Source organism: Aulonocara sp. 'chitande type north' Nkhata Bay, linkage group LG2, assembly GCF_057382095.1.
Source record: "Aulonocara sp. 'chitande type north' Nkhata Bay isolate Kocher_YH1m ecotype deep benthic linkage group LG2, A_spYH_male_GT1.1, whole genome shotgun sequence".
NCBI lineage: Eukaryota > Metazoa > Chordata > Actinopteri > Cichliformes > Cichlidae > Aulonocara > Aulonocara sp. 'chitande type north' Nkhata Bay.
The window spans coordinates 24,739,805-24,766,303 of NC_141345.1; the positions used below are offsets into that span (position 1 = coordinate 24,739,805).

At 41.2% G+C, this 26,499-nt stretch overlaps 2 protein-coding genes across 4 annotated transcripts; one reads left to right on the plus strand and one right to left on the minus strand.

The window, feature by feature from the left end:
- Nucleotides 1-6,241, plus strand: LOC147337888 (uncharacterized). Of its 2 annotated transcripts, XM_086312548.1 has the most exons (3): nucleotides 1-161; nucleotides 1,740-2,634; nucleotides 4,950-6,241. In XM_086312548.1, the coding sequence occupies exons 1-3, from the start codon at nucleotides 149-151 to the stop codon at nucleotides 5,185-5,187; spliced, it is 1,146 nt and encodes a 381-aa protein (XP_086168674.1). In that variant the 5' UTR covers nucleotides 1-148; the 3' UTR covers nucleotides 5,188-6,241. The 2 variants fall into 2 exon arrangements, with proteins under 2 accessions (XP_086168674.1, XP_086168666.1); XM_086312540.1 differs by lacking the exon at nucleotides 1-161 and having other exon boundaries at nucleotides 1,462-2,634.
- On the minus strand, nucleotides 5,363-26,293 carry mapk9 (mitogen-activated protein kinase 9). 2 transcript variants are annotated; one of them, XM_086312526.1, is made up of 12 exons: nucleotides 26,078-26,293; nucleotides 21,131-21,277; nucleotides 17,915-18,044; nucleotides 17,555-17,613; nucleotides 17,090-17,228; nucleotides 16,548-16,713; nucleotides 14,730-14,801; nucleotides 12,445-12,627; nucleotides 12,047-12,171; nucleotides 11,903-11,966; nucleotides 11,688-11,759; nucleotides 5,363-7,970 (listed from the first exon to the last, which is right to left on the minus strand). In XM_086312526.1, the coding sequence occupies exons 2-12, from the start codon at nucleotides 21,244-21,246 to the stop codon at nucleotides 7,834-7,836; spliced, it is 1,263 nt and encodes a 420-aa protein (XP_086168652.1). In that variant the 5' UTR covers nucleotides 21,247-21,277; nucleotides 26,078-26,293; the 3' UTR covers nucleotides 5,363-7,833. The 2 variants fall into 2 exon arrangements, with proteins under 2 accessions (XP_086168652.1, XP_086168647.1); XM_086312521.1 differs by lacking the exon at nucleotides 14,730-14,801 and adding an exon at nucleotides 13,630-13,701 and having other exon boundaries at nucleotides 26,078-26,291.
- Between the last annotated feature and the right edge of the window lie 206 nt (nucleotides 26,294-26,499).

The window sequence follows — 26,499 nt, forward strand, 5'->3', positions numbered from 1 at the left end:
AGTATAGAAGGATGGAAATAGCGCAGTGGGCTGGGGTGATAAGCGGACTTGAAGGAAGCTTAACCTCTGCAGGGTGAAGATCAAGCTGTGATAAGTCACAGCATTCAGCACGAGGAGGGGGACAGCGAGGTTGGCCATCCTATATTCAATGACGCATGAAGGTCAGGGCAAACCCTCAGAGGGATGTGAGAGGGATTACAGTTAATGTCTGGCTTGTTTTCTTGCTGCTGCTTTGCCTCAGTGGGGTATTTTCTGGTCTTACCTTGAGCACAACTACAACAAAACATTACCCGTATCTGTCAATAGTAAATGCACTGCATTTATACAGTGCTTTTCTAGTCTTGTTGACCACTCGAGGTGCTTTGAAATCTCAAAGCAATTCCCTCTTTAACTTCAAGATTGACAAGGAGGATTTTTGTAAAGCAGAAAAGTGCACTACTACAAACAGAAAATACCCCAGTCTGTCTGCACAGCCTTGAAGGGCATGGGGTAATTTACATAGGGCAGATAAAAGTGGAGCTTTGTCAGTGTTGATGGACAACTGAGTGTTTAATGTGGCTGTGCAGAGAATACATTTGCGGTGCATCCTTGATTTGTGAGACACTCCTGTGACGAGTTTATAAAACACATTTTTTGGAATTGTTTAAGGTCTAGAAAGGAAGTGGTCCTCAGTGGGACAAGTGGTTAAAATAAACAGGACATTGTATGGATACATTTGAGCCTGCGTGTATAATTTGGCCTGGTGTGAAAATCCAAACTAAAGTCAAATTTATATACTCTACTCTTTTTTATTTAAGTCAACAAAGATGTATACTATACAACTGATACCCTCTATATAAGAGCCATTCAAAGAAATCATTAAGAGCCCCAAATTATCAGGACTATTCACCTATAGACTAAACGTTTGACCACTTTTGTAGTATTCAGGTGAATGAAGGTGCATGAGAGGCAACAAAAGAAACTGAATAACAATAACAGTTTATTTGAGGAGCTAATTAAATCACATGCATCTAAGAGCTTACTAAATAATATCCTGAGTGATCTCAAGGGTACGCCACCCACTGACAGAAAAACACTCTGTTAAAAAGCTTGTCTGTAGCGCCACCATGTGGTTTTTTATTCACTAATGAACTCCTCAGGAGTTCATGCTGTGAGCTTTTGCTTGCAGTACAAGCGGCTGGTTACGACTTGTAGTGATGCAGAATGAGTGCATTCAAAGTAATTCCAGTAAATTTCAGCCTCGTGGTTTATATATTTTTTAAATGCACAAACATTGTGTAGCAATTACAGCTTTCATAGAGTGTTTCACACTTTGTGCCCATGGCCATCATCTATTTCTGTGGTCCCAGTTATCTGTGACAGTCTTCAGGAATGGTCCGGACTATATTACACCCTCTTCCCTCCCCCAGAAGCTGTGCTAAAGTAACAGCTGATGTCAGTCCTGCTTAAAGACACACACACATATGAACACACATGCACACAGACCACACTGGCTACTCGGTCAAAGAGAGCCAGCCAAAGGGGAGTAGGGCTCCTGCACCTTCCTCTCCCTGCGACACATCAGCACTTGGCACAGAGGAGGCGCCATACCACGCTTCACAAATCCACAATCCAAGCCTTTAATCCCAAGTTACAGCAGACTTAAAAGGGGAGGGCAGTTATCTAACTCTCTCAGCACCCCCATGTGCCTGCTTGGATCATGGAGCTGCACTGCCTTCCTACTGATACCCCCACCACAGCCAGCTCCTGCTCCACGGATCCCCCGTACGACAACTGCCCACCTTTTGGCCAGCGAGAGAGAGCCAGGGAGAAGGAAATGGAGAGTGGAGTTGTGTGCCCTGCTGTAACCAGACTCCCAGGCCCCCAGAGCCCACTGCCTGGTCTGGCCCCAGCTGTGGCTGAGGTTCAGACAGTGGTCGGTGGGGGAAGAGGGCTTGGCATTTGGCCAGCTCACAGCTACTGCAACTGTAAAGAAGGCCTGGGAAGACAGGCCTGGGAAGCAGAGCTAAGCAGAGGCATAAACACAGCAAGAGGAGGAGACAGAGGAGGAGAACAGGGGTGTAGCCCAAGCCCATCACCGAGTGAGGAGCACCGGAGCGCTCTGTCTCTGTATGATAATCTCCCTGATGCTGAAACATCAAACAGCCTCCAGGACTTTGACACAGAAACAAGCCTCCAGGAACACTTGCAGGAGCAGATGCACAAAGCTGTAGCATCCAAACAAATCCAGGGATCGATGGAGGATGACTGTGCGACTGAAAAGATGCTCAGTAAAAGATGTTCTAGCAACCAGGACCAGAAACCAGACCAAGATGAGGAGCATGAACCGGAGCTACAGCTGGACTCAGGATCCTGTAGATTAACAGAAGGGGACCTGATGCAGCATCACCACCTCCCTACGTCGCTTCCTCAACATCTTACACAAAATTCCGCTCAGATGCGTCAAACCAAGTCTCACGACCCACCGCTGTGGCCTCCGGCTGATGTCAAACAGCCAAAACAGACATCGTCTCCCAGAGTGCCCCCTCCATTACCCCTGGCAGACCCCTCTGCCAGTGCTTTACGCAGCCTCCTCACCAGCCTGCAGCACCAGATAATGAAGCAGAGAGAGGAATATGAAGCACGGATAATCAGGTAACGTCAGCTTGTTTTTCTTTGTCCTACATTTTCTATTTATAAATCCCCAACAAAGATTAATTATGCCATGTGAAACAATATGAAGTATCTTAAAATGTAACGTGGTGATGCTTTTGGCTTTAATATTAGCATACACTTACAGCTCAATGACTTTAAGAATTTTCCAGCCTGTGGTGTATTTTCAATGAAGGGTAACACACTGTTCCCAGGCAAAGAAAGTGTGTACATGTGTCCACTCAGCTGTGCTGGTGTGGTCCCTCAGTTGACTCCAAGCTTCACCCTACATCCTGTTTGGTTCACAGATCAGCGAGAGCCGATTCAATTTTGTCATAGTTTCCCACAGATCTCCTCATGATGTGCTATGATGGAAATGCTGCTTGTATACACACGAAACTGCATTTTGGATAACCAAAGTTGGGATTTGGGTTTTTTAGTCTGGAAATGGATGTGCATCTATGTTTGTGGCAAAATACTGGCAAATTAAGAAGAAACCTGCTTTTTTGTTGCCATCTAGTTAGCCAGCAAAAAAAAAGAAGCACAGCCCGTGTGCATGACATATAGACCAGCTCATGACAGTGGAAAGAGAGCTAATTTAAGGGGCCATGCTGCTGACCTAGACACAACACATACCTCATTTATTACTGATATAGATAGACCAACACTCAGAGTAAGGTAATGCATTGGTAGTAGTGGAGATGACAATCCTTTTAGCTCAATAAGGATGGTATGAAAAGTCACAAAAGACAGCTTTAACTCTGCACACGAAGCTTTTGAACTATCCGTTCAGACTTTCCAACGAGACAGTGCTGTGATTTACCCCCTTCTTGATTTCTTAGTTTTTTACATATTAGTCACAGTTGCATGTTTCAGAGCGCAATACAAATTTTAACATTAGATGAAAATAACCAGGGTAAACACAAAATGCAGTTTTAAAATAACCATTTTATTAATTAAGGGGGGAAAAGCTATCCAAAATTGTGTAAAAAGAAAAAAGAAAGATCAATTGTTCCCTAAACCTAATAACTGGTTGTGCCACCCTTTGGAGCAAGAACTGTAATTAAGCATTTGGAATAATTGGCAGTGAGCCTTTCACTGTGGAGGACTCTGATCCACACCTCTTTGTAGAGTTGTTTTAATTCAGCCACACTGGAGGGTTTTCAGGCATGGACAGCCTGTTTGAAGCCATGCCAAAGCATCCGAGTTGGATTTAGAACTGGACTTTGACTAGGCCACTTCACTACCTTCATTCATTTTGGCTCATCATCATGCTGCATAACCCAAGTGTGAACGGATGGCCGGACATTCTCCTTCCGGATTTTCAATAGTTACAGCAAGTCATCCAGATGCTGAAGCAGCAAAACAGCCCCACACCATGACACTACCACCACCGTGTATGACTGTCGATATGACGTTCCTTTTATGAAATGCTGTCGTTTTTTTTGCCAGATGTAACAGGATGCAAACCTTGCAGAAAGTTTAACTTTGCCTCATCAGTCCACAGAATATTTTCACAAATCATCAAGAAGTTTTTTGTTCTGTTTTTTCAAATGTGAAACAAGCCTTTTTCTTTCTGATCAGCAGTGGGTTTCTCCTTGGAACTCTACAATGGAGGCCATTTTTACCCAGTTTCTTTCTTATTGCTGAATCATGAACTCTGACTTTAACGGAGGCAGGTGATGCCTGCCGTTCTTTAGATGTCGCCGAGGTACTCTTGGAGTAACTTTGGTAGGTCAGCCATCACTGTTCCATGTTTTCTCCATTTGTGGATAAAGGCTCTCTCTGTTGTTCACTAGTCCCAAAGCCACAAAAACAGCTTTGTAATTCTTTCTTGCTGGGCTTTTTTTTTTTTTTTTTTAAATAAATGTGTTACTGTTTGAAACAAGTTAGCCTACTTCAGTTTGTCAGATTCTATTTAAGTGACTGCTTAGTTTAACACATATGGTAACAATGAGGCCTGGAGGTGCCCTGTGAAACTGAATTGGGCTTCCCAGAAAGTGTGGTTAATCATAGTTAAGTCATGATTTAATAAGCTGGCAGTGTTACTTTTTCATACAAGGTCAAGTAGGTTTGGATAGTGTTTTTCCCCTTAAAGGAAATCATTTAAAAACTTTTTTTATTTTCACTCAGGTTACCTTGGATATTAAAATGTGTGTACTTTTACACAGGACTGCAATAATGCTGTTGATATAAGGAACGATCCAGTAATCCATCCTGTCATTTTTAAATAAATTAAAAATAAATTTGTATCCTTCACCCTATTTTTATCCTTTTTAACTTTAATATTGCTTCTCTTTTCCTCCTCACGTCATCAGTCTGGAGCAGAGAAATGAAGAGCTACAGATGGAGGTAGTTCGTCTGAAAACAAACCTCGCACAGCAGCGGCACTGGTACCAGGTTGTGCAGGCGAAGATCGTGGAATCTGAACGGGCACGGGCTGCCGCGGAAGCACACAACACCACGATGCAGAGGGAGATGGAGCAGTTTTTCGACATCTTTGGAGAGCTCAACAACGAGGAAAAGAAAACAGAACACATTGTGCAGAGCTTTTGAGAAAGCTTATGATACGAGCAGTGAGTGCAAAGAGTAGGAAATAAATGCACAAGATGAGCTGGTCATTACACTCTAACGAGGGTCTTTTATCACTATGTCACTAATAAAGCAATGTACAGTCATTTCCTCATGAAGAATCTGAGAATTGCACAAAACAGCATCAAAGAAAGAAAAATAATCACTGATGTCCACTTTATTAGCTGAGTATGGGCAAAAGATGTTGGCCAAAAGGTCATATTGTGGTCATTGCAATCACAGAGGACATCTCTGGAAATAAAAGGAGGAACAAACCGAGATGTACAGTGTATACAATGGAGTCTTTTCTTTTAAAAACATAGTAAACACATGAGATAACCTGAGCAACGTGATGCTCAGTCCTTATCTGCTAAGATTTGGAGAGTTGGATGGCCACTCCTCAGGTCATTTAAGGCATGACTGAAAGAATAAGGTCATGGTTGTGTACAACATAGTGCATAAGTTCTCGGTGACTCCATAGTGTCTTCTTTCTGCATGTCCATCACATGTGCAATCAGTTATGAAAAAAACGTTAAAAAAAAGAAGAACAAAGGGGGGGGGCGCAGTATCTGCACAGTCCATTTATCTTTGACTTTCAATCTTCAGTTGAACTCAGGACTCCACAGTCTCACCCACGCTTAAACCACAGCATGTCTGCTTTCTCTCTGGGAACTTTTAAAAAAACCTGGACAGCTGGGTCAGATTATTCAAAGGACGAGTGCTGCACAGCATGTTCTTGTAAAACATACAACACACATTTAAGGCCAAAAAAACCAAAACAACAACAACAAAAAACAAACCCTCGTAAAACTACAACAGCTCCCTAACTCTAAAAGCTTTCTGAACTAAGAACGGAAACGTACTGTGAGTGAAAGAATGCTCTTGAATGCATTTCTTTGTATAGCAAGAACTACAATTTCTTACAGGTGTGAAGCCTTCATGCAGGTTAAAACGTGTCGTCTGATTTCATGATTCATTGTGTAACTTTTCCAGCACTAATGGAATGGTTTAAAAAAAAAAAAAAAAAAAAGAGACAAAAGGGAGCAGTCCACACGTTTGTCAATGAAACGTTTTGACAAGAGGCTTAATTCCCACGGGCGTCACTGTGGTTGTGTGCAACACTCTGCAAGAACACACAAAAATAAATACAAGTATCTTGTTTTGCCTCTTCCGGATGTACAGGATTACGATTTTTTTTTTTTTTGATGTACACACTTATAGTCAGTACCGTAAGTCAAATAAGGGTGATTGCAATATATATATAGATATAGATATATGTAGCTCCACAGACATGTTGAATTTCTTAACCAAACAAGCACATCCTATCTATTTGTAATGAAAGGGTCTACAGCCACTATGAGTGACATCTTTACATACAGTACATTGTATCGGGAAATAAACAGTAACACTGCAATCACAGCTTCCCCTCGCTGTCATGGGGAAAAGCTAAAAACCAACATCACTCAAGCCAATTAATTATTCAATTAAAAACAAAAACACTGTGCAGAACGCACCGCTGTAGAGATCTGCAATACTTTTGATGAAACTTTTGATCAGTGTTTGATCATGATTGATGCCATCAGTTTATGGTAAGCTTTTGTTCTTTGTGGCGTAACATGCACTAGAGCAGGTCGCAGTGTGATGCTTGCCTGCCCCGATTTCATGACGATGACCTCTGGTCTCGAATTGCTAAAAAAATAAAACTTTTAAAATACAGGCGTACAAAAACAAACGACTCCCTGGCAAATCAATATGGATGCATACACCGCATATAGGCAGGTGATCAAGTAAAACAATGGAGAAAACAGAGCACAGGTATCTTTTACCTGCAGGCAGCAGTGCGGGTAACAAATTAGAAAAATAAACCTGTCCATTGAGACTAAAGAGAAAAACTAAAGACATAAAGGGACAGAACAAGTGTATGTGGAGTTAAAAAACAAAGAAAAGAAAGGATGATGATGGCTGTTAAGCCCCTTTCAGACATGTACCCTCTCCTGACGGTGTCTGAACATGTTTGCTTCATGTATTCAAACCTGTGATGGCAAATCTCCTGGGTCAGACCTCGTAACAGTTACGTAACACTTCCAGCACGGCACAAGACTAAGAGCATGCAGGACATTAACGGTAACGAACACCAAAAGGTGTGCTGCGAACGCGTCTTTGTGAGTTGCTCAGCTCACAAGAGAACACCCTAAACAATAAAATATGTGCATATTAACATTTTAGCTCATAAACTTGGTTTGCAATAAGATTAAAACATTCCTCATTTTCATTATTCCCACTCATGAAGAAAGAGATTTGTTTTGGGGCCTGTGTGGGAAGGTTTTTCTCAGCAGCGCACGCACGCACAGAGTACCCCTGTTTGAGAACAACTCGCTCAAGAATGTGTTTCCGCTTAACTAAAGGCAATGCTGACAGTATTCAGGCATGTCATGTTTGTTGGTTTGAATCCATGAAAACACCGATGTAAAACTGACCGATGTCTGAAAGATTGTGCTGTCACTTTAACAGATTGCTGACTTCACCAATGTTACATATTCCATGTCTGAAAAGGGCTACTGATGTTTGGAGAGCGAAAACTGGAGATGGCAGGCGGGCAGACAGAGAGAGATGTGTGGAAAATGTCTGTGCTCAGTGATTCTCGTCCAGAGGTCCTGTCAGTGTGTCGATGCTGCTGCTGTCTGTGTCTGAGGCCAGGGTTTGCTCTGTGGACATGGACGAGATATCGTTGGCTGAAGAGGACTGGGAGGCCGAACCTGACACCACATCTGACACATTAAACACAAAAACAACAGACAGAACAGGAAATTTAGCTGCATATGGCAACAACATTTACACTTCCTAGTACATTGTTACTGGAACATCCACTCACAGCCGCTCTATTAGGTATACAGTGGGGCAAAAAAGTATTTAGTCAGCCACCGATTGTGTAAGTTCCCCCACCTAAAATGATGACAGAGGTCAGTAATTTGCACCAGAGGTACACTTCAACTGTGAGAGACAGAATGTGAAAAAAAAAAATCCATGAATCCACATGGTAGGATTTGTAAAGAATTTATTCGTAAATCAGGGTGGAAAATAAGTATTTGGTCAATAACAAAAATACAAGTCAATACTTTGTAACATAACCTTTGTTGGCAATAACAGAGGTCAAACGTTTACTATAGGTCTTTACCAGGTTTGCACACACAGTAGCTGGTATTTTGGCCCATTCCTCCATGCAGATCTTCTCGAGAGCAGTGATGTTTTGGGGCTGTCGCCGAGCAACACGGACTTTCAACTCCCACCACAGATTTTCTATGGGGTTGAGGTCTGGAGACTGGCTAGGCCACTCCAGGACTTTCAAATGCTTCTTACGGAGCCACTCCTTTGTTGCCCGGGCGGTGTGTTTTGGATCATTGTCATGTTGGAAGACCCAGCCTCGTTTCATCTTCAAAGTTCTCACTGATGGAAGGAGGTTTTGGCTCAAAATCTGACGATACATGGCCCCATTCATTCTGTCCTTAACACGGATCAGTCGTCCTGTCCCCTTGGCAGAAAAACAGCCCCATAGCATGATGTTTCCACCCCCATGCTTCACAGTAGGTATGGTGTTCTTGGGATGCAACTCAGTATTCTTCTTCCTCCAAACACGACGAGTTGAGTTTATACCAAAAAGTTCTACTTTGGTTTCATCTGACCACATGACATTCTCCCAATCCTCTGCTGTATCATCCATGTGCTCTCTGGCAAACTTCAGACGGGCCTGGACATGCACTGGCTTCAGCAGCGGAACACGTCTGGCACTGCGGGATTTGATTCCCTGCCGTTGTAGTGTGTTACTGATGGGGACCTTTGTTACTTTGGTCCCAGCTCTCTGCAGGTCATTCACCAGGTCCCCCCGTGTGGTTCTGGGATCTTTGCTCACCGTTCTCATGATCATTTTGACCCCACGGGATGAGATCTTGCGTGGAGCCCCAGATCGAGGGAGATTATCAGTGGTCTTGTATGTCTTCCATTTTCTGATGATTGCTCCCACAGTTGATTTTTCCACACCAAGCTGCTTGCCTATTGTAGATTCACTCTTCCCAGTCTGGTGCAGGTCTACAATACTTTTCCTGGTGTCCTTCGAAAGCTCTTTGGTCTTGGCCATGGCGGAGTTTGGAGTCTGACTGTTTGAGGCTGTGGACAGGTGTCTTTTATACAGATGATGAGTTCAAACAGGTGCCATTCATACAGGTAACGAGTGGGGGACAGAAAAGCTTCTTACAGAAGACGTTACAGGTCTGTGAGAGCCAGAGATTTTCCTTGTTTGAGGTGACCAAATACTTATTTTCCACCCTGATTTACGAATAAATTCTTTACAAATCCTACCATGTGAATTCATGGATTTCTTTTTCACATTCTGTCTCTCACAGTTGAAGTGTACCTCTGGTGCAAATTACTGACCTCTGTCATCATTTTAAGTGGGGGAACTTGCACAATCGGTGGCTGACTAAATACTTTTTTGCCCCACTGTATGTAAAGAAGCCAAAACAGTTCATCCATGACTAGAAATCAGGCAGATCAATGAACTGTCACCATGGAAACAAGTTAATGTACTGCCGATCTGAGCATATGTAAGATGGACCCAGGAAGCATTGTGGGATTTTAATGTTTCAGTTTCAGCAGTTTTTTTAACTGCCCAAAAATAAATAAATACAACTGCCAATGTGAGGCTGGTAAAACTGATCTTTGATAGGAGGAGAGCATTGTCTTGTATCGTGTGACTACAGCAAAGGCACACTAACAGCAAAACACAACGAAAATCATACCATCACTGGATAGGAAAAAAGGAAGAAAATACTACTGTCAACAAATACGCGAACAGCTACAGGAAATCATGACTACATGCAAAATCTATCAACAATGCAGTCCCATCCTAATTCTAGTAACTGATTTTAATGTTTTTGAAATCTTTTGAACTCAAAAACATTTAGCCTTAAAACTACTCATCTGTGGGAACTCAGTAGGCACGACATGTCTGGAAAACAGATTTGGGGGACAGAAAAGCTTCTTACAGAAGACGTTACAGGTCTGTGAGAGCCAGAGATTTTCCTTGTTTGAGGTGACCAAATACTTATTTTCCACCCTGATTTACGAATAAATTCTTTACAAATCCTACCATGTGAATTCATGGATTTTTTTTTTCACATTCTGTCTCTCACAGTTGAAGTGTACCTCTGGTGCAAATTACTGACCTCTGTCATCATTTTAAGTGGGGGAACTTGCACAATCGGTGGCTGACTAAATACTTTTTTGCCCCACTGTACCTGTTAAACTGATAATGCAAATACCTAATCAGCCAATCGCATGACAGCAACTCAGTGCATTTAGGCATGCAGACATGCTCAAGACAACCTGCTGAAGTTCAAACGGAGAATCAGAATGGGAAAGAAAAATGATGTAAGTAACTTTGAATGTGGCATTGTCATTGGTGCCAGAGTAGTCTGAGTGTTTCAGAAACTACTGACCTACACAACCATCTCCAAGGTTTACAGAGAATGGTTTGAAAAATAGGAAATATCCAGCAAGCAGCAACTGAGGCTACAATTAACATGGGCTTACCACAGGTTTGAAAAATGTGACATTTAGATGGTAGAGTCAGAATTTGTCGTCGACAACATGAAAGCATCCTGCCTTGCATCAACAGGTCAGGCTACTACTGGTGATGTAATAGTCTGGAGCATATATTCTTGGCACACGTCGAGCACCTTAGTACCAATTAAGCATTATTTAAACATCACAGGCTACCTGAGGACTCTTGCTGACCATGTCCAGTGTATCCCTCTTATACTAGCTTCTTCTGCTAACAATCTCGAGCTGCTTTCTTGAACATGACAGCAAGTTCACTGCATTCAAACTGTCTACACAAATGGGCCAGATCGCAATCCAGGAGAGCTTCTTCGAGATGTGATGGAATGGGAGACTCACATCATGGACATGCAGCCGACAAATCTGCAGGAACCGTGTGAGGCTATCAAAGCAATATGGACCACAATTCCTGAGAAATGTTTCCAGCATCTTGTTGAATTTATGCAACGAACAATTAAGGACAGTTCTGAAGACAAAAAGGCAGTCCGGCAACGTACCACCAAGGTATACCTAACAGAGTGCATGTGTCCACAATGGCACATTTAAGGATACCCGTCTTATGGCCCATGAGAATGCCAGCAGACTCCTTAGCTACAGTAGGGCATTAAGATACTGTAGTTGTTTTAAGAGTATTGTACTGAAAGACAATATTTAGGGACAACTACTGTTTCCACTGCTGCATACTGACATATGTGTGTGTGAACGAAAAAAAAAAAAAAAAAAAAAATTATATATATATATATAATCAAAGTGAGTGTTTGTTTTGGTGAAGCTGTCAGTGTGAAGCGTTTTTCAAACAGTGACACGTCCAGTGAGGCTGCAGCTTTGGGCTTATGCTAACAATTTTGGGCTGATAGAGGAAAACTTTGTACCTGAGCAATCTTCTTTCATTAGACCATTCTTGTTCCTTTCCTCCCAGTCAATCACCTCTTCATAAATAAGTTCTGTGGAGAAACAGAACAGGTTAATGGCTTTCAGTGGTGACCACACTCATGCCTGCACGTTCAACACAAAAGCAACAGCAGAACAGCAGTTGCCCGGTATGGTGCGCTGCTGGTTTGCTTCTCTAGAGGTCAGTGTATCCCACCTTTCCACTGCTCAATAGTGTGCTCTCTCTCTTCCAACTGCTTGTCAGAAATCTGTGGAGGAGGCTGTGAAACAAAAGGAAATGTCACACACAGCCGCAGCACTGATGAAGTTTACCACAAATTGAGGGGAACTGCTTGCTCACCGCGTCGGCCTCTGCCGGGTCGTACCACACGTGAATGTAGGGGTGATTAAGAGCTTCTTCTACAGATATGCGGCACTCGGGATCAATGACTAGCATTTTGGAAAGCAAGTCCCGTGCTTGACTTGCTGTTATGACAACACAGGAAGGGCAGGATTACTATGGAAACAGGCTTACGACATCATTAAATTTAAGTATTCTGTTTGACAATTGAATATTGTCCCTGATGGTGTTTGGCCAACATGTCTGTCAATGTCAAGATTTGTTCCGTTTTATTTAATGATGTGACCTCTTAAACGACAACATTACACCGCAGAGTTTTACTAAATCTATGCAGTACAGGAGTATCATTGGATACTAAAAATAACACTCTACATAAAGAGAGTATCAAAAATTCTTACTCTTCAATTTGTCATGTTCTGACTCAGAAGGGAAGGCCCAGTCTGGGAAAAGCTCGGCAAAGCTGACACCAGGATACTGTGGCTTGTTCATCACATAGTTCCTCACAGTCTCCATCAGTCGGTTCATAAACTCTAGACTGGGTGTGCCCAGAATCTCAATCACCTTATTCCACTGGTCGATGTCTAGAAAACACACTTGTTATGGAAATCTCCAGTAAATTGATGGGCCTGTGCACATGTAAGCAAGTGAAAAGAACAGATGAAAAGGTACAGAATAGATCCGACATGTACACTAAATAATTTTGTATGAAAGCTAGCAAAGGTAAGCCTTAATTCACCAAAGCATAGGAGAGATGAAAATTTTGACCTTACAGGATTACCAATTATTACCATTCACACTCAGATTAACAAGAATTTGTGCTCTAAAGAAATGTAAATGCATCAAATAGATGCTGAGTCATTTTACTGTCAAATAACTACAAAAGCAATGATTTATATTGAGAAGCTACAGATGTAACCACATCATGGCAACATATAAAAAGTCCCTAATCTGGGAACAATGGGTATCTGTCCCAATCCATCAGGTGGATATTGGCCAATTTCAGTTTAGGTTAATTTAGCCACTCTGTTAAGTGAACAGAGCAGTATTACAACCTGAAAAACCATTTTAGCATGGCTAAAAATACAGATGTGCACGGTCTGTTGACTTACTTCTGCGCAAGGCAATTACTTCAAAGGATGGGAAGCAATCTATCATCGACTCACACTTGTGCCCAGCATCCATTCTCAGCTACTCGGGTGTGAATGCAAAGGGGAAGCTGGAAGCTAAGAGGCAGCTTACATATGTAACAAGAGAGATTAATATTTATTGAAGAGAAACGGGAATTAGAGCCTGACCTATAATGGATGTATTAGGAGTAAAAACTTCTCTAAATTATCAGTGGGTTGTGATCTGTAAAATAAATATTTCCTATCAGTGTATAATGAGTTAGACTCTGCAGAGAAAACACAAAACTTTAAGTTTAAACTCAGCCCGAGTGTTTTGTAAATCGTAAATTCAGCAGCTGAGAAGATGCAAGTGTGCCGGGAGACCCACAAGACTAGAAATATTTGATAGAGTGTGAATGACGATGGAGGAGGAGGGACAACAACTGGCACAGAGACGATGAGAGCTGCGAAGGATACGATCAGTGCCCTGGAAGATGACGCTGCCCTTTACCATCTCTCCCATGATACACCCCACTGACCAGATGTCCACTGGGAACAGAAAACGCACAAGCACGCACAGATGCACACAAACACACACACATAACCACACAGAAGAGATATTAACTTAAAAGTGACCAGATAACATCAACTAGATAATACAATCCACACTGAATGTATAGTAACATAAAGTGACACACAGAATGATGGAAATCATGCTCTATGGATTCAAATTTGAATGAGAAACATTTAAAATGCGAAACACGAGCTCTCATCGGTTTTGGTGCATCTGCCAGCAGAGTCGCGGCCTGAGGCTTTCATCATAGCCATCTTCAGGCTTTTCTTTCTCTCGGAGTCAGTCTCAGCTTTCCACGCCTTTCTCCACAGCCTGGCTTATCAGTTTGCACAGCTGTTGCTCTCTCCCTCATTTTTCATGTGTGTAATTGCACGCACTTAGCAGGACAGGCTGTATTTCGTTTCTCTCTCTCACTCTCCAAGTCGACTGCTTGCTTGTCAGTGGTCGTCAGGGGCAAATACCCATCAGCTCCTCTTTTTCCCTGAAATTCAGCTTCACTAAAAATTAAAAGTTCTCTCTCTGAAAATATCTCCAGAGAATCTACTCCAAGTCCACTCAGCCATTACATAAATGTAAACACTTGGCAGGTTTCACTCCTATAAATGATTGGTCTCACAGCTTAGCTACATTCTTTGAAGAGCAGTTCAAGGACTACTTCCATTTTGCAAACCTACCCCAATATGATGAGTCATATTTCATGCTCCACCCTGTAATTAACCCAGGTCAGAAAAGATTGAGATAACCTGTCTGTTTAGCAGATAAATAATATCATGGGTCAGGTTTCTATCTCTGACTGCAATGGCTATACTGACAACTACACGGCTCTACACAGAGTATACATTTCTCAGAATATTAACTTAACTATTGCTTTGATTCCCCCCTCCAGATGTGTTTTATACAACTAAATAAACAATTCTTGCCTTTAATAAACAAAAATATCTCAGTGTCTCCTGGCTCCAGACAGAGCAACCAACTGTTGTGTGAGATGAACAAGAAAGGATACAGTCCTTTCCAGGAAAGAGGACTTTGTGAGAAATCATTTCAGCCATTATGCAGCCAACTGACCACAGGTCCACTGCAGCAGAGTGGTGGTATAGTAAACATATTTGTTAACATCATGTTAATATATCAAGAGTCAAACTTACTATGACGAGTCAAAATCACCATTAAATGTTTCCACTTTGTACATGAGAACCATTGCTAATATACACTCACCTTTCACTTTATTAGGCACACCTGTTCACTGCTCACTAATGCAGATACCCAATCAGCCAGTCACATGACAGAAACTCAATTTAGTCATGCAGACATGCCTCAAGATGACCTGCTGTAGATCATAGTGAGATTCAGAATAGGGAAGAAAGTAGGGCTGGGTTTTGATTATCGATTAAAATCGATTCTGGCTTGGATAACGTGATATTGATTCATTAAAATCCTGAATCGATTTTTAAATATAAATTTATTTTGCCTGAAACGCCAGAATCTCAGGTTAAACCTCACAAAATTTCTACAACCACCAAACAGCTAAAACAGTAAATGAGAGCAGGTACACGGATTCTGCACAAAGATGTAAAAACAAAACGCAGACCCGGCGCATCCGAATCAGTGAGATGTTGCCTTTCTCACGCCGTCGGGGCTGAAAGCAGACTGATTTTGAAGCGTCGGCGGGCACTTTAGGTTTACGTCCTTTTTGCGCTCGATTCTGAAGCTGCATCTTTTATCTCTCTCCAAACAATATTGACTGAACCAGCCACTAAAGATGATCCAAACTACGCTTCACATAAACATCGTCACAAATTTCCTCTTACTTTTGCTGTTTTGCTTCCACCACGATAAAAATCACACTTCATGTAGAGCTCTCTCTCTCCCTCTCTAAATCGATAATCAAAACCCACCCCTAGTTATTACCCACCAGTCTACAGTGTCAGTCGCTGTTTGTTTGTTTTTTTTTACTTACGACAAGAAAGCCTCATTTCTGCTGTTCAATACTGAACAAATTTAAACTTTTTAAAATTATGCAAAATTGCAAAATGCTTAGCTGTGTCTCTAATCAAACCTCAGTAACTTTGCTCTGCTTCGTTTTTGATCTACTGCACAATATTTTTAAGGTCATCTGCTACAAAAACCCAGACCAGGAAAACCGCCTTCATGTTTTTCTGTGTTTTATCCTCAGTTACTTTGACACAAAGGAATCTGCTGTGATGCTCACACCTTTGATAAAGTCTCACAAGTGTCAGCTTTCTTTTTATAGATATAAAAATATAGATATGTACTGATAAGTGATCAGAATTATAATATTTCTGACTGTCTGAGGCAAAATTTCCCCGATTCAAATCAAATGAATCGAATCGGATTGTGGATCGAATCGATTCGGGACCTTGTGAATCGGATTCGAATCGATCCTAGAAATCAGTGACGATAACCAGCCCTAGAAGAAATGCAATTTAAGCGACTCTGAAGGTGGCGTGGTTTTGGGGCTGCTGATCTGCTGGGAATTTCCCAGTTCTGAAGGTAGAAGGGAGACCAACCAAGTACCAGCAGGGTGCATCTAATAAAGTGTTCAGTGAGTGTTGTTGTTTGGGGGTTTTTTTGGGAGCATTAAATTAATCATAAAGTTTAAAAAAACCTGGCTTTTCGAGAACATGAAGAACTCCAGGGAGCAGCTTGTATTGATAGTCCTGATGGGTTAAATGATTTTCGGACACGCTACATAAAGTCATGTTAAACAGATTATTAGAAAATAATTATTCTGAAAGAGAGCAGTGTTACATGTTGACCAAGTAGTGTTTAAAAGATTTTTTTAAGGCTGGTTTGTACTCACCATTTTCCTTGTACTTCATACCGAGAATGACCTCCGGGGCACGGTAATATCTGGTCACCACGTACGGGGTCATCATGAAATTAGTGCAGGCTGTCCTAGCTAAGCCAAAGTCCAAGATCTTTAGTGTGCAATCTGACTTAACCACAATGTTACTGGGCTTCAGATCCTGAAGGGGGAAAAAAAATTCGATAAATCTTTAGGAAAACAGGCACAATAATCTTAAAGTTGACAAGCAGATGGAAACGTAATACAACCATTTTAACCACTTTATAAAGTAAACTTTGGAAGAATTATCTAAATACAAAATGAATAATGTTATTTCAGAATCAAAGATATACTCATTGGCTAATGCTAAAATACACAAAACAAGCAAAAGTTTAAATAAATGCAAATTTTTTCATGTATTAATAAATATTAAAGAGCTGTCAGGTTACAGACACAACATGGGAAACGTTACACTTTTAAGCGCTATTTAAGTATTAAGTTACTGTGTTTTCAGAGTGACTCTTTTAGCCAGCAACACATTTACTGCTTGCACTTACCCTGTGGATTATGCCAGCAGAGTGCAGGTGCCTGATTCCACAAAGGATCTGGTATAGCAGGTAGGACATCCTCTCGTGGTCTAGGTCCATATGGATCACCTGGCATAGGCTGGCATCCATTAGCTCCATCACCAGATACCTGAGAGGAGGGGAACAAGTGCAAACTGTGTTTGTGTGCTACTGTACGAGAGCTACAAGTGCAAAGAAAAGAAACAAAATAACAGGAATTTAAAAAACAATCAGAAAGAAGACAAAATAAGAAAGCAGATAAAGGAAATGTGACAAAAGCAAAGCGTGAAAAATAGAAACCAGAGAGCGAATGAAAGCAACGCAGAGGATTAGAGAACGTTGGAAAGTAAATAAGAGGATGTTTGTTAAATGAAAAAAGACGCAAAATACTTCAGCTTAAATCTTTGCATGTGAGAGAAAACCAAAGCAGCCAAAAAACACTTGAGTGCCACTCACAGATCCTGAAATTCCTCCAGGGACTTCTGAGGCGTGAATACATTGATCAGACGGATGATCTGCAAGCAGAGAGACAAGCCGTTACTCTACTCTGTCGCTCTCCTACCTACTGGTGAGGCCCAACTAAAGGCACAGCAGGGCTTCTGTTACCCCAAACCAGAAATGTTATATTTAGTCCAAGGAGATGACTTGAACTTAAATTTATATTACATATGTTCTGGCTACCTCTTAATATTAGAAATATTGTCCAACACATGAGAAGATGGAAATTATCAACTTTAACATTTTTCTGCCACACCTCGGTTTAACCTTCATCAAATGTTCAACACATTTTATTGCAGGTCGAAAAAGAAGATTTACATTTTTGTGGTTGACACATTTGAGCAGCACCAGCTCCCTGTAGGCGCGCTTAGCGTGGGTCTGGTTCTGAAAGGGCCGACACAGCTTTTTCACTGCCACTGGTATACTGAGGACCGTATCTAGAGCAGAGCTGCAACAGATTTCATTAAAGAAAAAAAAGACAGAGACAAATGTTAGCAAAGAAGAAACTAAGTGCATCCCAGAGAAAACAGCTTATTCAAAAATTCCTAGTTACACATTCAGTTTCATTCACATTTTAAAAATAGTAAAAATAAAAATATAATTTTTTACGACCCTACTTTAAACATGATCGGGGCTGCACAGAGGAAAATAATCAGGTGTGAAATGTATAGTTTTCAGGGTTTTTATCGGTTTTCAGCGTTATTTTGTTATCGTTTACTCTGTTTTCCTGGGTCTTTTTACGTGTGTTATGAATAAATTTTCTTTTTTCCGGTACTGGTACTAGTTTTATTTTGTTATACTTATCCGCGACACCTTAAAGGCTGGTCCATGAAAATATTGTCGGGCATAAACCGGTCCGTGGCGCAAAAAAGGTTGGGGACCGCCGACCTAAACCACAGCAGTTTAACTCTCAGTAAAATGTATTTATATAGCACTTTTCACAGACAGAAATCACAAAGTGCTTCATAATAAAACCTACGAAAATAAAAGTATAACACAACAATGCAAATTAATAGAATACAACATAAAACAGGTGTGGGGTGCGTGTGAGGATAGATGACTCACGACTGCAGACCAAATCTACCCATGGGTTTGTACCCATAAAGCAACCTGAACCCGAACTGAATGGGGGCAGTGATTTACTGAAACATGTACAAAAACACATTTAAATACAGTATATGAGTGAAAGGGAGACTATATATAATTCCAACAAGTTTGAAAGTTAAAAATTGAGATGAACATCTTTAAACGTCTACACAGCCTGAGCCTGAGTCACGTAGTCTTCAGGAATAGTTCTCCAGGCTTCTTTAAGTAGATTCAAAGCTGTTCTTTGGATGTCATTTTCCATTGACTCAACTAAGGAAATCTGAATAAATTGTGTTTCTGTCTAACAAAGTGCCTAAAGACACACATTATATTACATTGGTTCTTTGCTAATATGTCTGTTTTGTACACCTAACTTAAGGGATCAACACTGAATCATCCCATAAGATATGTATATGTAAAATATGTATTTTACCTGGTTAATGTGTGTGGCAGGGCATGCTCTGCAGCGCCGCTGCAGGGGAGGCGGACGCACCTGAGCGCCACCCGCAATCACGCCTCGCCGCCTTGACATCTGCGCTATCTGTGCTGTTGTGTTGGTATGTGTCGGGCTGTGAGCTGAAAAGCTACAACTGGCTGTATGTGTACAGCAACCGTGTGTGAAAAGTGGCCTATAAAGAGGTGCTGAAAAGCATGTTCATGCAAACATCGTCGGTTCTGCCGTGGTATGTTTACAATGGGACTTCTGCTCCTGAACCTCTGCTAACCTCCAAATAACTTCTGCAGAAGTTATTTGGAGAGGAAAGGATAATGGCTGCTGAAGAAAGAATGCCATTGGTCGAAAAGAGAGGTAAAACGATTTCAGTGGTGTGGAAACATTATGGGCTCGTGGAGTCAGACGTGGATCAAGTAGACATAGTGTGTAAACTTTGCTACGGTGTCGTAGCTGCACCACAGAGCAACACTACAAATGTATTCAATCATTTGAAGACCGCTCACAAAGTGACATACGATCAAACAATGAAGGAGCAGCAACTTTAGTTGACATACCTCAATGTCAGTTTGATGCAATTGTGCATTGTGTGGCTGCACAGCTTGCCTTGATGTTTGGTTATTTGTATGCATAAATATTATGCAGTATTTTTAAGTTCACTAAAAATTAATGTTTACATTTTTCATTTAGTTTTTATATTGCAAACATTTGCACTGTTATCAGTATTTGCACACTATTTTATATTATTTTTTGACAATCTTTAAAGCCATTATTCAACACATTGTTATTGTTAAATAAATATTATCAAATAATCGAGATCTCAATTTCAGTGAAAATAATCGTGATTATCATTTTTGCCATAATCAAGCAGCCGTAGTTCACAATAGAGAACAGCTGCTGACATAATGTGGATCTGAAGATCCATAATTGGCCTACCTGGGGTTGAAAGTCTCGATAAATGCACGGCGTTTTGGCGGGTACACCGGCTTCCGCGAGTGTGACGCTTATTTTGAGCAATGAAAAAATAATAGAATATAATTGTATTTTTATATTTCAATATCACAATAATCTTCCAATTTAGAACTACAAGTTAAAAAAGAACTAACATAAATAAAATACACTTCAGCTAAATACTTCCAGTTTATTTTCCTAAACCACGCGGAACCGCAGGTTGCCGACCCCTGGTGTAAGTGGTTTAACAAACAAAAACACAAAACAAAAATACAAATCTTCTGAAAATGGTCAGGTACATGGACTGGCCTCAAAAAGCAGCCAATCTCCAAAGAAAACCTTTGAAGACCATCAGAAAGCCTGGAGAAAGATTGCTCAAGAACAGAGCCAGAAAATCTGGCTCCTTGGAAACAAAACAAAGAAATAATGGCTCAGGACTTTTGCACAGTACTCTGCAAGTCTGACATTCAGGGAAATGTATCTAAAATTAAATTCAAGCTCCGTTTGATATAATCATGTAGCCAATAATGAATTAAGTCAAGGGTGCCAATATTTCTAATCAATAGCTTCAACAAATGTGAGATTTTCAGCTTGGAACAATGATATTGACATAACAGTACTTTTTCCAGCAACATTTACACTCATGATGGAAGCAAAAACACAGCTGACACTACTGATCACATTAACTGTGTCTCTATTTAAGAGTCGCTGCAAGCTGTGACACTTGATAATGAGCCAGCTTATCTAACACCTGACCCCAAAGGGGCTCAACCGATTCAGCAACAATCACTAACATGTGAATTATACAGCGTCAGATCTACACCGTAACCCCATTTTAATCCTACGCCACAATATTCTAAGTAACCTACACCTCCTGAGAAATGTAACTATGTGTTAACTTGAATGGTATGGAAGTTTATGGTGTAGGGAAAAAAGGAGTTTTTGTTTACTATGCAAGTTAGAATGCAGATTTCCCAAAGCAGTCTAAAGTTTTAACCTGTGCCCATTTAATCAATCAAAGACTGAAAAAAACTTCTTTGTCTTACCAAACAATGCCTTGGGCGCCAGAGCCAATGGGCCGCAGCTGCTGGTAGCGCCTGAGTACAGTGAAGGTGGAGTCCACCACCTGAACACTGTAGAACTGCCCCTCCGCCTCACTCATCCTGCTGAACAGTCAGGACCACCAGCGCTGTCTGCAGGACAAAGGAAAACAAAACAGATGAATATCACCACGTTCTAATCTCATGTACGCTCTCTTCTGCTCTCCGTTTCAAAGTGTGTGAAAAGGGCTGGAGAGGAGCACACAGCACAGCTTAACAGATGAGAGACAGGCTCAGTTGAATGTAGCATTTTATTGAGGTAAAAACTTTGAAAACCTTCTAAAACTAAAGATGAACTTGTGTGTTAGGGCCCAAAAAATATCTAATCCAAGATTAACTTTGACTTGATTTGCATGGAACTTTAAATGCTTTCATTGATTAATTGATAACCTTACGTTTCTCCAATATTTTTTATGATAACAGAAGCATAAGGCTGGAGCTAAAGGCTGAGCCTTTAATGTTTGGTGTGCTTGTTAAAACAGAGGAGAGAGAAAGCTAACAGCTTACAGTTCCCTCAGTAAACACGAACATACCACGCACACTCACACAGGCAGCATTTAGCTTGAGTCTCTTCATTATTTCTTGAACTGCATCCAGCTTCACTACAAGTGTGCGTTCAGCTATCAGCACTGGATGAGCACATACATGTTAATAAATTACACGATGTGTTTGAGTGTTTATAACAAAATATGAAAGTGTTTCTTGGCAATAGTTTATGTGCGCATGTGCATACATCTGTGGGCGAGAACACATAATCGTGTAGCTACGCAACACCAAGCAGTCACGGCTGTTTGTCATTCCTTCAGAAGACAGTCATCAGTTTAAAGCAGACCAATTTTTTTCCGCCTTTAGCGGGGAACAGCGAGACAAGCACTCACTGGATTTCGTGGTCACAGACACAAAGTACTGACGAGAAAAATAAAGGATGTTTATGATCAAATGGACCAGAAAAAAAAAACCTGTAAAGCTAAAGTCACTGCAATAAGCAAAGAGCTACATAAGGAATTAGAAAGAGAACTGCTGTCAGATATCAAAGTGTGTGTCTTTAGTTTAAATGTTCAACTGGAGACGGAAACATTTATTTAAAAATTAATCAAAAGAAAATCTAATAATTGTAGTTCATTCTCCAATAATCAAGAATTAGCGTGCAAATTATTTCAATTATACATTTACCTGAAGGTGATGCGTATTCTGAGTTTTATACAAGGAATACATTTCAAAATTAGCTGGAAGAAGGGGTCACATACCACTGTGCTGCATCACACTCAGTAAGTGCCACATTGTTGAATTAAGCTAGGCCATCAGTAAAAGATCACTGCCTGGAGATCAAACTAAGTTCCTTCAAAACCTATACATGCCTCAGCTGGGCCTTTTCCATGCCATGTAAAGCATAACAGCCACTGGTAATTGTTTTCAAACATGTCCTAAATAATCTCCAGTGCATGTGTGTGTGTGGATTTTCATTGTTCGCTTCGCAGTTTTAACTTCCATTTTGAGATGAAGAAAGAAAGTTATGTGTAAATAATATTACTGGTTGATATGCACTGGTATAGAGCTATATCAGCCAAACATTGTTATCGACAAATAAGGCGACATTTACTGATGGCACTGGTCCACGTCTCTGCTTGCCATTGTATATGATTGTTTATTTCCTACTGTGGTTTGTTATGACTTATTTGCCTGCTTGTAGGCCGGGGTTTTTGCCCATGAACAAACACTGGGAAAAAGCCTTCACGTGTAGGAGGTACCGATCTGCAACCTTGCCATTGAAAAATGAATCCTTCTCAGTTACTTTCTTCCTCTGCCTGTCTCCTCTCTTTCAAACATAAATCCAGCTGGCTCTCTGACTACACCCAAAGGAAAAACTCCAAAGACCTTTACTTCCTTCATTCTTTTTGTTTTTCACAACTTCTTTGGCTTTGTCCTTTTCCTATTGTGCTACTAACATCCCCCTCAATTGCCTCGTTCCTACGGCCTCCTCACAGATATCTCCAATGATGGTCCTGACAGATATATATTTTCATGACTGCTGTGACTGACACGCAAGCTGAGCTTTTCTGTTTACATACATGTAAAACGTAGGTACAGGCAAAACAGCATGCTAATACCAAAGCTGTACTGCACGTCTCAACAGCACAGATCTTAGGCCACAGGACACAAACACCTTCTGCTAAAAAATACAGAAAAGACTATTTTAGCCTCACTGACAACAGCATTTTGAGATATTTATATTTTTTCATATAAGAGCTGGTGTGCAGCTTTTGCAACACACACATCAAGTTAAAGCATGCTCTGAGGAGACCATTACTCATAACCAAAACCACTGTAGCTTCATCAGTCACCTGGTGCCAGGTTAGTCACAACTACTGGGTCATTCTAAAGTCGATTCAGCACAAACACTGACAGGGAACAACTGTTTGATTAAAGCTACATACTGCTCAGAAAGCCAAACAGAAACATAGGCAGACACCTGCCACAGTTCTGGGCAGCAGGCTCTGAGGAATTTATTTAAAATCAAAAGGGAAATCGATCGTGTGGAAAAAAGTTCCCCAGAGATTCCTCAGCAACTGTGGGTACACTAAAAGGAAGAGACATCCCAGAACAAACTGCTTATGAATGATACCATTAATCATTACTAGCCAAGGTTAAGGGCGACACTGATGCAGCTGATCCTGTGAATGCAGATAAACTGCTAAAACACTTTATCAATCGCTACAGAGAAAACAAACAAAACACTGCTTTAGGTTGATGATTATTTTAAAAAGGATGATTAAACCATGTTAACCACAAAACTGCCTATTAATCTCAAAGCTTACAGGGAACACTGTCATCAACAGTGTCTCCATTTTTTCCCCTCAGACTGAATTAAAGGTAGACGTAGCTACTATGACATCATCCACTGGTTTGTGAAGTCCTGTTTTAACTCTTTTCCACATAAAGACGAGATTTAATGACCTCACCCGTACCCTTAATGGTGAGTTTCGATACCTCAGTATATATCAATAACCCTGATGACCTCACTAATGATGCAAACCCAGTCATTTTGTTCTATAAGCAGGCCTGAAATATGACAGAATCCGCTCAGTTCAGAAAAGAGCTTCAAGGGTTACTCGTAGTAAGAGTAAAAGCCTCGAGCCGAGTGTTTTCGCCGTGTCATATCTGGTTGGTGTTTTGAAAAGCGATGTGACAAGCGAGGGGTGAGTCTGACAGTGACACCGCAGGCTCAATAAGCACACCGTGTGTGATCCTCCTTTCTGAAAATTAGAATACCCAAAATTTACTAAATGGAGTTTATGTTGTATCGAAGATATGAGCGACTGAGCTCATTATGTCATCAGGAAAGTGTTTACAGAGGTCAAGCCTGAGGTCTGTTTTCCCGTAAACTTCTGCAGAACCGGAAAACACTGGTATCGGGGCCCTTGTGGCCATTGTTCACACATTCTCACTTACACAGTTATATATATTTACTCCCATAAATCAAGGCAGAATATAATCAACCAGTTGGGGAATATTGCCTATTATACAAACCCTCCTGTGTACTATAGAGATTGAAAATGTGACGTCAACAGCGGAAAACACCAGCCCACGTAGCCATTTGAAGAAAAAAAAAAAGAAAAGGCTTAAGATACTTCTCAGTTGGTTTCACTTTTCAGGCCTGGAAGCCTTATTAATTTAATTTTTTTTAACTGTTTTCTATGCAGCAATAGTTTATCAGAATCAGAATAGTATAGAATATCCAGCTTAGCTGGATGTTTTCTTAGTGCAAACAGTGTTACAGTTTTATGCCTGAGAAAATGTACTCAAATAAACTGTAAAGAATACAGTTATCTGGAATATGAATGAAAAGATGGGGGTTACGTACTCTTTCTCTTACCTGATGATACTTATTACACTAATCCATATTTATGCAATGGTATGATGATCAAAGAGTTGATGAGAGAAGTGACCTTCACACAAGCATCATGGACCTCAACCAAAGCTCGTGGCAGTGACTGTTCAGTTCAGTCTAGTCCAGGCTTGGGGGTCTGACGTGGCCTAGACTTGGGAGTTAAGATGGGGAGTCAGTGAGCTGGCTATGAGATCATATTAGCATGGCCTGAAGCCTCAGCATCTCATCTCGATGTAGCAGAGTTACAAAACACAGCAGGGATGGGTAAAACTACACGGGAGTCTACTGCTGCTGAACTAGACACACCAAATTAGTCTTTGAGAGCAGTCTCCCGGGGAAGAAGAAGGATGCAAATTAAAACACAGCAAACTTGGACACACTCTGAACATCCATGTGATCCCACTAAAAAGTTCAGTGCGCACAAAGTGGCTGAATGACTGACGGGCTCGCCTTGCCAATGACATGCCAGAAAAACCTAGCTTGGGCTGTGAAAAAAAAATCCCCCTAGTTTTCATTGCATCTGCACCTGCGCTTGTGGTGACTGTGGTTAAGGTTTGTGAGCAGGCCTACACAAATGTCATTAATTTGGACTACATGTGTGTTTTCGAGGCTCTGTGGGTAAGGTATGCGCACTGACAGCTAGACGACGTGAATTTTTAGCATTTCATAGCGCTACACGCCTGCTCTACAACAGACACACACACACACACACACACACACACAGTGAGGTATGAAGTCACCCGGGTATGACACACCGTGGCCGCAGCACTGTTGGCACTCGGTGCTTTAACACAGTCAGAAACCATCGGTTTACACAGCTAAAGTTACACCAGCATTAACGACATCTGACTTTCCAAAACCTCAGTAAAGGTACGAAGTTAGCAGGGCCTACACTACCATTGTTTTTCAATTCTGTGGGCAGCAATGCGGTAGTCAGGCTGAACTGTAAGCTCCGGCGGACTAGAGAACGGGCAGCAGGATGCAGCTGCTGCGGCGAGACCTACCTTCTCCCTTCGCCTCTCCCAGGGCACTCCCATGCATCGAAAATATAGATAAAACACTCCCCGAGCTCCTCAGGCACAACCTGGGCTTGGAAAAGTTGAAAAGGACGGTCGGCCCGGCTGTCACGACTGACAGACCTTCCTTTAGTTCCTAGCTAACTCCAGCGGCAGCACGGACGGACGGGTGCGGAGGAAGGGAACGCCACAACAAGCAGAGACCCAGCACAAGCATGACGTCATCACGCAGAGTTTACGTGGGCGCAAAGTTTTTTTTTCTTCGCAAAACTTGGAAAACTTTTTCTTCTTCGTGTGATTGGTTAATGTAATAATGTTTGTGTTTTGAAAAATTACAAAAAAACAAAATAATACTAATAATCCTATGAGGGCACAAATAAAGACACACAAGACAAAATCAATAACTAGCC